This window comes from Mirounga angustirostris, unplaced genomic scaffold, assembly GCF_029215605.1.
Source record: "Mirounga angustirostris isolate CCGP_5_RB_7025 unplaced genomic scaffold, mMirAng1.0.hap1 SCAF_14, whole genome shotgun sequence".
In the NCBI taxonomy this organism is placed as follows: domain Eukaryota; kingdom Metazoa; phylum Chordata; class Mammalia; order Carnivora; family Phocidae; genus Mirounga; species Mirounga angustirostris.
Window position 1 is genome coordinate 91694399 of NW_026991722.1, and position 13534 is coordinate 91707932.

The 13534-nt window shown below is 50.6% G+C and overlaps 1 gene segment (V, D, J or C); it reads left to right on the forward strand.

The window, feature by feature from the left end:
• Nucleotides 1-7648: 7648 nt before the first annotated feature.
• On the forward strand, nt 7649-13046 carry LOC135362605 (immunoglobulin lambda variable 5-37-like). The segment is given in 5 exon segments: nt 7649-7694; nt 7809-8133; nt 11957-11976; nt 12089-12253; nt 12931-13046. Coding segments are annotated over 5 exon segments (672 nt in total).
• The last annotated feature ends 488 nt before the right edge of the window (nt 13047-13534 follow it).

Sequence of the window (13534 nt, forward strand, 5' to 3'; positions counted from 1 at the left end):
TAAAGTTATTACATTTTATGAAAAGAATGTATTCATCTACCTGTATGTATTTGCACATGGGATCTGCTGATTTTTACCCACTTCAGAATTAACTGATGCCCCCACCCATGGGGAGTCTTGGAGGACTCCACAGACACAGGATCGCCTGCATATTTTAAGATATGTCACTATGTATCTTATGCTCCAGATTCTCATTCCTAAGAATTGTCTGGATAGTAATTCGAGCACAGAAATATTTTTGCATGATTCATAAAGTCCCAAGCTGTAGTGATTTTTCACACACACAGAAAACCACCAGCTATATATTGTTCTCACTCCCTGGTAGACATCTGGGGACATGGGGGACTGTGGGTCTGGCTGGGATGTGGGGCAGGAAGGAGGAGGCTGCATGCTCCCTTCCACCATGTGCTTCCAGACACCTGAAAACCGCACTGTTGTAGGTCTTGTGTCTGCAGAGATAAAAAATTGACAGATTTCTTGTCACTCAACAGGACCTGGACTCCCAATTGAGTGAATTATTAACAGGTTTGCTCTCACATGAGCCCTCCTGGCCTAAATAAGTCCTTTACCAGTAAAAATCTTTGAGTTCCATACTTCTAAATGCAGGATCATGACCCTGGAGTTTTATAAAGAGAATCACCATGGAGAACTATCCCTCAGGGTGTTCCAAAGTCATAAGAGGGACAGGGGTCAGGTAGCCTCATTTTTGGTCACACACACAGACAAACACACACACCTCTCTTCCCAGTGAGTGAATAGTGTGCCTGGGCCTCTGCAGATTCCAGGCTTCTCTGTCCCTCTAAAAGTCAGGGTCAACCTGGGCTCACCCAGCCATCCTCAGTGTCACAATTTCCAGAAGGCAGAGTCCTCCTCAATAGGAAAACTGGAGACATCTAGTGTGACTGGGGTCCTGTCCCCGGTGCATCCAGGATGGGCTCTGAACACCTGCTGTCCTGGGATGAGGCTGATGCTCAGGAATCCCAGGGGGAGTCTCTGTCCCCACGGTCAGCTCAGCCCACTCCAACTCTGAGCTCCAGTCAGGGCTTGAGGCTGATCGGTACCTTGATTCTGGGACCCCAGCCTCAGTGCTGCTCCCTTAGAGCTCAAGGTCTATGGGGGACATGAGAAACACCCTCCCTGTCCTCTCAGCCCTGGGCTGTCCCTCCCTCAGTCACCCCAGTGACACCTCTAGCCAGGCTGCACTCTGATGGAAAGTCTTCTGTCCCAACCCAGGGCCACAGGTCCTGTGACCTCAGACACACCTTCCCCCTTATCTCCACCTTGCCAACACTCATATGTGGGACCTTTGACAGAAACTTCTGGGTCCAGTTGGCCTTGGGTGGTAGATATCCATTCCCATAGTCATGGGTGGCTGAATGAATAAAGGTTCCATCCTGAACATGCTGGACACAGTTGCAGGGACTAGAGCTGTGCTCACCCCAGAGAGTGGTCTGACCCCAAATCCCTCTGTCCTGGATGCTCTGTCTGTGTTTGATAATTTTGTCAGCAGGATGGTTCTGAGTTCATAGGAACAGGCCCCTCAAGGGGTTTCACTGCACCACGTTGACCTTTCCTACCTTGGAGACCAGACACATGGTACAAATAAGTGATTTGAGAAAAAGAATATAAACCCCTATTCTCCTGAGAACAGAAGGCATTTCTGTACCACTCTTTCCACCCAGATTCTCTCCACGCTAAGCACAGATCTGAGTAAAGTCCACTCCTGATTGTACGTGCATCTTCACACTGACATTGTGATTGAGTTTAAATCAATCTTACTGAATGGACTTATGTATAAAATAGCACGTTCATCTTAAGTATGAGGTTGGCTCCGTGGTGACTGACAGATAAACTCTGTCACTAGGTCCCTGTCAGAGCATCTACAGCTGTCCCTCCTTTCTTCCCAGATTTTCCAGCAGATTTGCCCTTTGTGCTCTAAGGTCAGGGACACACACACTCACGTGGCCGGGCTCCTGCAGACTCGTGTCTGTGCTGGGAGGACAGAGCTGAGGAGGGAATCCCTGCCCAATGTGTGGAAACCTGTTGTTTCATGCAGGGGGAATGAGTGACAGGTGGCAAAGATGTTCAGTGTGTGACCCTCTAGGAATGCACGGGAGGGTTTCTACACACAATCTGGAGGGAAGAGCTCCCCATCTCCTCAGTGCTGTGAGGACCTCAGAGGAAGGAGAGCTCCGGAAATCAGGGAGAAAGCACATACAAGGAAAGTCCCAACATCCTGCACAGAGGGACCCTTTGTCCATGCGGACCTGTCGCTGCTCTGGACTGGACCTTGTTCTAGAAGAGTTTGTGTAGAGATAATGTCTCAGTCCTGACCCAGGAACCGAGAAGGGAACCATGGAGAGCCTCACTGTGAAGACTCTTAGATGAGCATATAATGTGTCCTGACTTAATGGGAGGTGACATATATGGACAACAGGTCAGGCCCTAATGCAGGGAACAGTTGCCAAAACAGTTTTGGGGGGGTGTGGAGATGGGTCTGATGGGCTCTGGTCACCATGTCACATAATGATGTGTCTGAGTCTGGACACCAGGGGGCACTATGGTCCAATTTCTGAGGAGTCAGGGGTGATCAGAGTTGGGCCTGTGACCTGGCCCTGCCTGTGCCCTGTGCTCAGGGCTCATATCTGGGACCTCCCCACCCCTGGGCACACACAGTCCCTCCTCTGCCCACCCCCTCTCACATCCTCAGGCAGAGGGACCTGACCCAGGGCCAATGAGGGGTCAGAGAGCTGGGGGTCTCATTTGCATGGACAGGCCCTCCCTCTCTCAGAGGATGAAGAGGGGAAGGGAGAGAGTAGGGGAGGCTCTGCTCAGCTGTGGGGCCACAGAAGGCAGGATCGGTGATGACCTCCACCATGGCCTGGTCCCCTCTCATCCTCAGCCTCCTCGCTCACTGCACAGGTGACTGGATGCAGGGACAGGGGAAGGGGCCCTGGGAGGACATGTGGGGCCCTGTGTCTCCTCTTGTCTCAAGACCCCAGCATCACCCTGTCTGTGTCTCTCCCCCTTGCAGGGTCCTGGGCCCAGTCTGTGCTGACTCAGCCGCCCTCCGTGTCTGGGGCCCTGGGCAAGACGGTCACCATCTCCTGCACTGGAAGCAGCTCCAACATTGGGGGTGGTAATGGTGTTAACTGGTACCAACAGCTCCCAGGAAAGTCCCCTAAAACCGTTATCTATTGGGATGATAGCAGACCCTCGGGGGTCCCCGAACGATTCTCTGGCTCCACGTCTGGCAACTCAGGCACCCTGACCATCACTGGGCTCTAGGCTGAGGACGAGGCTGAGTATTATTTTGCATCGTGGGATGACAGTCTCAGTGCTCACACAGTGCTCCCGGCCTGAGGGTAAGTGAGACAAAAACCCACTAACTCCTCTGTAAAGAGGAGGACACACACCAGCGTAGCCTGTGATTCTGCTTATTCTTTTGCTGACGCCCTGGGACCAGGTCCATCCAGGGGCACCGTTTAAGGGCGAGGTCCGTCCTGTCCCTTCTGTCCTCAGAGTCACTTGGGGCAGCCCATTCCCAGACAAGGAGTCTTCATGTAAACAGAAAGTTCTCTTTTCATCAACTGGGGGTATTTAACTTCTAGGCCACATCATATTAACTCTTTCCTTCTGATTTTAAAACAAATCCAACATTTTATTTTGTCTCTGAACAGATCGTGGGATCTCAGCACTCCCCATGTGGCGCTTGAAGAATAACTCAGTCCTGTTGCATCAGAAATTATTATCTGCGTGGCTATAAATGGTGCTGCTGCCTAGTTTTGTCTAATTTCCTGATTTTTTTGAGAAATAGACACTCACTTAGAATTATAAAACTATAAAGGAATCCCAAAACTTTCCTCCATAGGAAAAACCTGCACATAATGTTTGTACCAGTTTCATTCATAATCACTAAAACTGAAAGTGACCGGAAGTCTGTCCATAGAGATTTAGTCCAGGTTTGTATCTAATCACCAAACATGGACCCGAACTGAGATGCCACCAAATAGGCAGCACGTTTCTAAAATGGGAAATAATACATAGTACAGTTAAAGTTATATCACTTTTGGGAAGAGGCAACACTCTGGAGAGAGCGCAAACACCTGCAGTTTCTGGAAGGAGAAAAGAGACAAAAGACTTGATCATGTGAACGGAGGAAAACGTTTCTGAGCAAGAGAAGGATTCTCTGTGACACTGTAATGGCAGTGAAATGACACGATGACTCCGTCAGAGTTCACTGAACCCCGTGCAGCCACATGACAGAACCGACGGTTGCAGATAAAACTCCTTAGGGAGGGTCGGGGCCCGGGGTGGAATGCGGACAAACCCCCGCACCTGCCGGACAGACGTGTGAGCCCAGCTCAGGGCCGGGCTCGGGGCAGAGCCGCTGGGCCGAGTGACCGTGCAAAGGAGCGGAGCCCGTCAGGGCAAAGTCAGAAGCGACTGCCCGTGGGCTCTGTGCTCCAGTAGACAGGGTTGTGTCCCGCGGAAACAGGTGGGTTATTTTGAGGGGCCTGCACTGTGTCCTGGAATTGAGCAGTCAAGTCAGTGGATGGGCCCTGGGGAGCCCGATTTCTCCCGGTAGGACTGGAAAGTCGCAGATAGAACCCAGGGTGAAGCGTGAGCTCATGGGTTCGAGCTGGGGAGGGCGGTTTGGAATCGTGTGTAGTTTGATAGGGACAGTTAATTGCCTGTCGAGACAGTCAGCGCTGTGTGCAGGGTCCTGGGTGAGTGACTGTCATATAGAAGCCCTCGGTCTGTCAGCGGGGCGGAAGTACACGCTGGGATGCCCAGAGCCCTGAGTGCATTCCCCCAAATAGTGCTTCCTAGTACCGTTCTCTGGGAAAGGATGCAGGCTGCTTTGCAGAGAGGCTTAGTCCCCAGACCAGGAATTACATGGATGAGCTTGGGGCGACTTCTAGTGTCAGAAAGTGTAGAATCCTTCAGAATAAACACAAGCACATCAGTGCAGGCCCAGCCCACACACACAGTGACGGGGTGTGTCCAGGAGCTCGTGAGACACTTAAAATGCCCCCATTGGGCAAAACTGGAAAGATTTGAGCAACCGAATAAATGTGACAGTATTAGCTTCTTACTCAAAATTTAAAATAATTGTCCACAGTCCCTATTGTGAAATGGTTGAATAAATGAATAAATGGAGGAAGAGACACATTCCAGTACAGAGATTTCAAGTAACAGGTGCAAACACTTAGCCCGAAGAATGTCAGGCATGATTCCCGCTCAGTAAGTGTGGATGAAGTCACTAAAACAAGGGGAATCTGAGAAAGTATCACAGTGAGAGAAGCTTAAGGAGCCATCACAACTAAATGCCATAATGATCCTGAACTGGATCTTAGAACAGCAAAGGGATATTAGGTAAAAATTGAGAAAATCTGAATAAACCATGGTTGTTAATCATTATGGGTTGAACTGTATCTTTATCAATCCATGTGATAAAAGTTCTAAAAAAATCTTGTATTTCAGGAGCTGACTGTATTGGGAAATGCTGTTGTTGCAGACGTAATCAGCTGTGGTGAGACCAGTATGTTTAATCTCATGTTTCACAGTCTTTTTCTCTCTTTGGTTTTCCTCTGCCTTTTCAGTTGGAGTGATGCTGAGATGCATCGCAGTATTTAGGAGAACAGAGCCTAGGAATTCAACCTTCATTGTCATAGAAAGCCCTCATATTATAGACAAAAATCGAGAAAATTCTGTTTTTTGGTTACCGCCAGTCCATGGGACACTTACCAGGTAAACAGGATGAAGCCTAAATGTGGGTGGGATACCTTGTCCTGGGGGCCCCTTGATGCAGGAGTTGAGAAAGAAATTCCAAGAAGAGGGAGGTCGGTTGTACAGTGTAAGGGTTTATATTAATGCTCATACTGAGAACAGTTACAAACCTGGGCTAATGTAAAGGAAAATTAATCGTAAGTATGTCAGAGAGACACAGGAAATAATGAATTCCGAGGTTAACCAAAAAGGGAAAACGAAAACCTAGAGTGGGAGGCATGAACAGTGGACCCATTTTTGTTGAAATTATATTAGTCTCGTGACAAATGCAGACGTCCAATGCCAGGGCCTGTGCACTGGGGGTTATGGGATGTTCCCGGAGACTCTACTAATGTGGCAACACCGATGTCAGGCTCACTGTAAGGATGTACCAGGTGTGAACCAACAGTGAACGCTGGGAAACATTAGGCCACTGAGTGAGTGTATCCTTACAAAATTCTTTCTTTTTTTTAGATTTTATTTATTTCTTAGGGAGAGAGAGAGAAAGCACAAGCAGGGGCAGTGGCAGGCAGAGGGAGAAGCAGGCTCCTCGCTGAGCAGGGAGACTGACGTGGGACTCGATCCCAGGACTCTGGGCTCATGACCTGAGCCGAAGGCAGACGCTCAACTGACTGAGCCACCCAGGTGTCCCCAAAATTCTGTTTCTATGCCTTTCCCAGAAGCAGCCTCTACAACTTCTGCTAAGCAGCTCCACTGTCCCCTCCTCGGCGACACACGTGCCCCCCTGCGCATCTGGGACATAAAGCTTTGTCTAGAAAGTCCTGTAATTGTATATGCACATATTTTCACCTCGCATGGACCACGGCTCCCTCTGGAGTGAGAAATTACAGTAAATTGGGACAAAGATCAGAAACATAGTATAGGTATCCCGAACTTTTGAAAGCTCTCTTTACACCTCTTTGCTTTTATGAAATATTTACATTAGTAGCTGCTTTTACTGCTCAAAGCCATCTGAAGAGGATTTTCAGTTTCACAAAAAAATAAGCGCCAACTTAGTTAGCATCCAGCATGAGTTTTGCAGGAGCCTCTCCAGAGACGGTGCACAACCCAACCAGCATGACGGGCGCCTTCCAGCGGCTTCCCCGGGAGTCACACCCAGCATCTCAGCCACAGGCCACCGCGGCTGTGAACGGTGTGTTATCACATGCGCTTTATCGCCATTCGTATTCTACATCTGACGGCCAAATGTGTCCTTGGGTATCCAAGGAGCCTAGGACTGATTTCTTTTTAAGCCTGGAAACATGCAAAAAAAAAATTGTGCATATAAATTAATATTAATTGCTTCTCGCCTTATGCCATCGTGGCTTACTAAGTTTCTTAGGGATGATGGAGTTTCAGACAGCAGGGGAAACCTGTACTGACACTTGGTCCACGGAAGTGTGGATCCACAGGGATGTTGGGAGCTGCAGAAATCAGTGGGGCTCTCAGGGCTTTGGGACACAGTGACGGCTGCGCCCGTGACCAGCAGGGGGTGCGGTGGGACTGACCTGTGGTCTCTACATGTCAGCTCAGTGAGGAGCATTCACTCAAGAGAAATGAACTGGGCACTGGCCCTGTGCTCTCTGTTGGGGACTCAGCAGCTGGGTCCCCTCTTGCCTGGCAGAGTCCCCTGAGCAGGGACCCGTGTGTGGTCTCAGCAGGTACATCCTCCCAGGGCTCTCCCCAGGGCTGAAGCCACTCCCATCCTCCTCAGTGTGCCTGTGAGCCGAGTCCCAGCACAAGGGCTCAGGGAGGGTCTGGGCAGTCACTGGGTGGACCCCGTTTGCATGGAGAGCCCCTCCTGTGGCAGAGGGTGGAGGAGAAAAGGAGGCCTGGGGCAGCCTGGCCCACTGTGGGGTCCAGTGTCTGTGTCACCATGGCCTGGACGCCTATCTTCCTTATGTTCCTCTCCTATTGTACAGGTATGTGCAGGTCTCAGGGAAGCTCAAAGCTGCAGCCCTCAAAGTCACTCTTCCTGAAGTGGGCATCTTGATAAATTTCTCCGTTTCTTGCCTCATTAACGTCTGTGTTTGCAGGCTCCCTGTCCCAGGCCGTGCTGACCCAGCCGCCCTCCCTCTTGGCATCTCCGGGAACGACAGACAGACTCATCTGCACCCTGAGCAGGGACATCAGTGTTGGCGGCTCTAATATATACTGGATCCAGCAGCAGCCATGGAGCCCTCCCCGGGATCACCTGTACTACTCCTCAGACTCCGATAAGCACCAGGGCTCCGGGGTCCCCAGCCGCTTCTCGGGCTCCAAAGACGCCTCGGCCAATGCGGGGCTTCTGCGCATCTCGGGGCTGCAGGCTGAGACCGAGGCGGACTATCACTGGGCTGCAGCTCAGGGCGCTGGGAGCAGGTATCGCTCCTCACAGCGTCTCAGATATGGAGGAAGTGGGTCTAAAACCTCTGGACCCACGGATCTTGTTTCTGAGCCTCTTTTCAGTAAGAAACTTACCTGGAGAGACATAGCAAGGTGGTCTCTTCTGGACGACGATCTATCCTTCAAGAGGGAACGAGGAAGAGTCATGTAATGCACGGAAAGTGACAGAAAATGGGGGCATCCGAGGAAGGCACAGACACATGAGATATCTGAGCCCATCTGCACACCCCCACTCAATCTGGAGAAGATGTACAGCAATGAATTCTGAGTCTACAGCTGAACATACTGCCCAGCGAACATTCCTCCATAATCCGTTCTATCATCTTATTCCATAAAGTGTGACCTTGTGTCACGACTGATGTATCCACAGCTGATACATTGACAATGACCCTGGCCACAGACACAGTCTCCTCTCTCTGAACGAGCTACACGAGAACTTGGACCAGATCCTGACGACAGCCCCCACACCCTCCTCCTCTTCTTCTCTTGGCTCTCGTGTCCCTCAGGCTTCAGTCTCTCCCTCTGGCTTTTCAGTCTGAGCTCTGTCTCCACATCAGGATTTCAGAGAAAACTGGAAATGACCTTGCTGTAGTTTCCAGTCTCCAGGACCCATTTCTGGGCAGGAGAATGACCAGAAAATATAGGTGCATGCAACCCTTCATATTCTCCTTCCTGCTCTCAGACCCAGGCTCCATTTTTCTGTTCTCAACAATCCCAGTCAGTCTCTTTATTTATTTTAGAGGTTTCTTCAATTATTTGGATGAGAGGGCACAGCAGGGAGAAGCAGAGGGAGAGAGAGAGTCTTAAGCAGACTCTGTGCTCAGTGTGGAACTCTATGCGGGGCTAGAGCTCAGGACCCTGAGATCATGACCTGAGCTGAAGGCAGAGGTTTAAGTGCCTGAGACACCCGGGTACCCCTCAGGACCCTGAGATTAGGAGCAGAGCCAAAGCAATAGTCAGACACTCAATCCACATTGCCCCCCACGCATCCCCCAGTCATTCTCTTTAATATGAAAATAAAGTTATTACATTTCCTGAAAAGAATGTATTTATCTACCTTTAGGTATTTGCACATGAGTCTATTGATTTTTCTCCCCTTCAGAATAAACTGATGCCATGGGGATTCTTAGAGGACTCCAGAGACAAAGGATGGCCTGCATATTTTAAGATATGTCATTATTTTTTTTATGCTCCAATGCCCTGGAGAGGATTCACCAAGAACCAGTTTTCTATGATATTTAAAGCCCAGGGCTGTAGTGTTTATTCACACACGCACAAAACCATCAGCAATATCTTGTTCTCACTCCCTGGTAGACCCCTGGGGACACGGGGGACTGTGGTTCTGGCTGGGATGTCAGGGCAAGAAGGAGGGGGCTGCATGCTCCCCCCCCACCCTGTGCTTCCAGACACCTGAAAACCCCACAGTTGTAGGTCTTGTGTCTGCAGAGATAAAAAATTGACAGACTTCTTATCACTCAACAGGACCTGGACTCTTGATTCAGTGAATGGTGAACAGATGTGCTCTCACATGAGCCCTCCTGGCCTAAATAAGTCCTTTTCCAGTAAAATTCTTTGAGATCCTTACCTCTAAATTCAGGGTCAGGATGCAGGAAATATATAAACAGAATCCCAGGAAAAACATCCCTCAGGGTATTTCAAAGTCATAAGAGGGACAGGGCTCAGGTAGCCTCAGTTTTGGACACACACACACACACATACACACACACACATACACACACACCCCCCTCTCCTCCCTCTGAGTGAATAGTGTGCCTGGGCCTCTGTGGATTCCAGGCTTCTCTGTCCTTCCCAGAAGTTCGAGTCATCCTGTGCTCACCCAGCCATCCTCAGGGTCACAATTTCCAGAAGGCAGAATCCTCCTCCATAGGAAAACTGGAGACATCTAGTGTGACTGGGGTCCTGTCCCCAGGGCAGCCAGGATGGGCTCTGAACATCTGCCCTCCTGGGATGAGACTGAAGCTCAGGAATCCCAGAGGGGTGTCCCTGTCCCCATGGGCAGCTCAGCCCCTGACCATCTGTGGGATGCAGTCAGTGGCTGAGGCTACTCAGTATGTTGATTCTCGGATCCCAGCCTCAGAACTCAAAATCCTTGTGGACAAGTGACACATGTTCCCTGTGTTCTCAGGGCGGGGCTGTCAGTCCTTCAGTCACTCCCCAGTGACACTTCCAGCCATGCTGCACTCTGACGGAATGTCTTCTGTCCCAAATCAGGGCCACAGGGCATGTGACCCTAGGGACACACTCCCCCTTATCTCCACTTCTCCCCCCCTCAGCTTTGGGATATTTGACAGAAACTTCTGTGTCCAGTAGGCTTTGGGTAGTAAAATCCATTCCTGTAGTCATTGTTCACTGAATGAATAACGCTTCCATCCTGAACGTGCTGGACACAGTTGCAGGGACTAGAGCTGTGTCCAACCCAGGGCGTGGTCTGACCCCAAATCCTTTGTCCTAGAAGTTCTGTCTGTGTTTGGCAATTTTGTCAGCAGGATGGTTCTGAGTTCATAGGAACAGGCCCCTCAAGGGGTTTTACTGGGAACCACGTTGACCTTTCCTACCTGGGAGACCAGACACATGGTACAAATAAGTGATTTTAGAAAAAGTATATAAAACCCTATTCTCCTGAGAAAAGAAGCATTCCTGTTCCATTAATTCAATCTTACTGAATGGAATTATGCTTAAAATAACACACATTCTTCTTAAATATGACGTTGGGTCCGTGGTAACTGACACATAAACTCTGTCACTAGGTTCCTGTGAGAGCATCTAAGCTGTCACTCCTTCCCTGCTAGAACTTCCAGCACGTTTGTCCTTTGTGCTCTGAGGTCAGGGCGGCACACACTCACGTGGCAGGGCGCCTGCAGACTTGTGTCTGTGCTGGGAGGACGGAACCGGGGAGGGAATCCCTGCCCAGTGTGTGGACAACTGTTGTTTCAAGCTGTTTGACACAGTGGCAGGAGACAAAGATGTTCAGTATGCAACCCTCTAGGAATGCACAGGACAGCTTCTACCCACAGTCTGGAGAGAATCATTCCCTGTCTCCTCAGTGCTGTGGGGACCTCAGAGGAAGGAGAGCTCTGGAAATCAGGGAGAAAGCACATACGAGGAAAGTCCCAGCATCCTGCACAGAAGCGACCCTGTATCCATGGGGACCCATCACTACTCTGGACCCTGATCTCTAAGAGTTTGTTAGAGACACCACCCCAGTCCTGACCCAGGAACAGAGAAGGGAGCCATGTACAGACTCATTCTGAAGACTCTTAGCAGGGCATCTAAGAGTCCTGACTTAAGGGGAAGTGATATATAGGAACACCTGGTCAGGCCCTAATGCAAGGAGCAGTGGACAAAGCAGTTGAAGGGGATGTGCAGAGATGGGTCTGATGGGTCCTGGCCACCTTGTCACACAATGATGTGTCTGGGTCTGGACACCAGGGGGCACTCTAGTCCCATTTCTGAGGAGTCAGCGGTGATCATAGCTGGGATCTGACACCTGGCCCTGCCTGTGCCCCCTGCTCAGCGCTTGCAGCTGGGACCTCCCCATCCCCTGGCCCCTCACAGCCCCTCCCCTGCCAGGTCCTTGACAGCCACAGGCAGAGGGACATGACCCTGGGGCAGGGAGGGGTCAGAGAACTGGTGTCTCATTTGCATGGCCGGGCCCTCCTGCTCTCAGAGGATGAAGAGGGGGAGGGAGAGATGAGGGGAGGCTCTGCACAGCTGTGGGACCACAGAAGGCAGGATCGGTGATGACCTCCACCATGGCCTGGTCTCCTCTCCTTCTCAGCCTCCTCGCTCACTGCACAGGTGAGTGGATGCAGGGACAGGGGAAGGGGCCCTGGGAGGACACATGGGCCTGGCTTCCTCCTCTTGTCTCAAAACCCCAGCATCACCCTCTCTGTGCTTTTCCCCCTTGCAGGGTCCTGGGCCCAGTCTGTGCTGACTCAGCCGTCCTCCGTTTCTCGGGCCCTGAGCCAGACGGTCACCATCTCCTGCACTGGAAGCAGCTCCAACATCGGGGGTGGTAATTCGGTGAGCTGGATCCAACAGCTCCCAGGAAAAGCCCCCAGAACCGTCATCTATGGTAACAGCAAGCGACCCTCAGGGGTCCCTGAACGATTCTCTGGCTCCAAGTCTGGCAGCTCAGGCACCTTGACCATCACTGGGCTCCAGGTTGAGGACGAGGCTGAGTATTATTGTGCATCATGGGATGATAGTCTCAGTGCTCACACAGTGCTCCCGGCCTGTGGGGAAGTGAGACAAAAACCTGCTGTCCCTCAGCAACGGGTCCCGTGCAGCTCCCCCTCCTTGGCCAAGTCAGCTCCTTCCTTTTTTGGTCTACACTGTAGTCTGAACTAATCTCAAGGAACATTGGCTACAAAATATTCCAAATTCTCTTAAATTCACCCTCTTCAGCCTCTCCTAAGCAGGAAGATATTGTTTGGTTCTCTCATACTGAGGAGAAACTCCTGGGTGCCAGGGCCAGGCTGCCTGGGTAAAAGCAGACTAATCATTTGTAAAAGCGGACTAATAATTCAAGAAAAACTTGACTTTTTAACCAAGTTAAAGCAGAATTCTAATTTTGCATCCACATAGTTTGATTTTAAAGCTCACTTATTTATTTAAATTTATCTTAATTTTAACGAGTATTGACCACACATACAATTCCTTTCTAGGTTCCTTTCCCAAAAACCTACTACAACTTTCTTCTATTGTCTCCAGACCCCAGCATCACCCTGTCTGTGTCTCTCCCCCTTGCAGGGTCCTGGGCTCAGTCTGTGCTGACTCAGCCGCCCTCCGTGTCTGGGGCCCTGGGCCAGAGGGTCACCATCTCCTGCACTGGAAGCAGCTCCAACCCCAGGGGTTATGCTCTTTAGTACCACTTTAGTGCCAACAGCTCTGAGGAGCAGCCCCCAATCTCCTCTTTTATGGTCACAGTAATCAATCTTTGGGGATCCCCGTTCAATTCTCTGGCTCCAGGTCTGGCACCTGAGGCTCCCTGACCATCGCTGGGCTTGAGGCTGAGGACGAGGCTGATTACTCCTGCCCGCCCTATGACAGTGGACTCCATCCTCACACTGTGCTCCCGGGCTGTGTGGAAGCAACAGAGACGTGCTGTCCCCACAGCAACGGGGTTCCCCATTCAGCCCTATTTCCTGGCCAAGCCAACTGCTTGCTTGCTTGTTTGCTTGCTTGCTTGCTTTGGTACAACCTAGGCCCTGAGATCCATCTGAGGGAATGTGTCCGCGAATTCATTTCACATTCTTTTACATTTGTCCCTGAACCCTGTCCTTGGCATCCAGAGATTTTGTCGTTTTCTCAAATTGAGCAAAAATTTCTGGGTACCATGACAGGATGGCCAGTG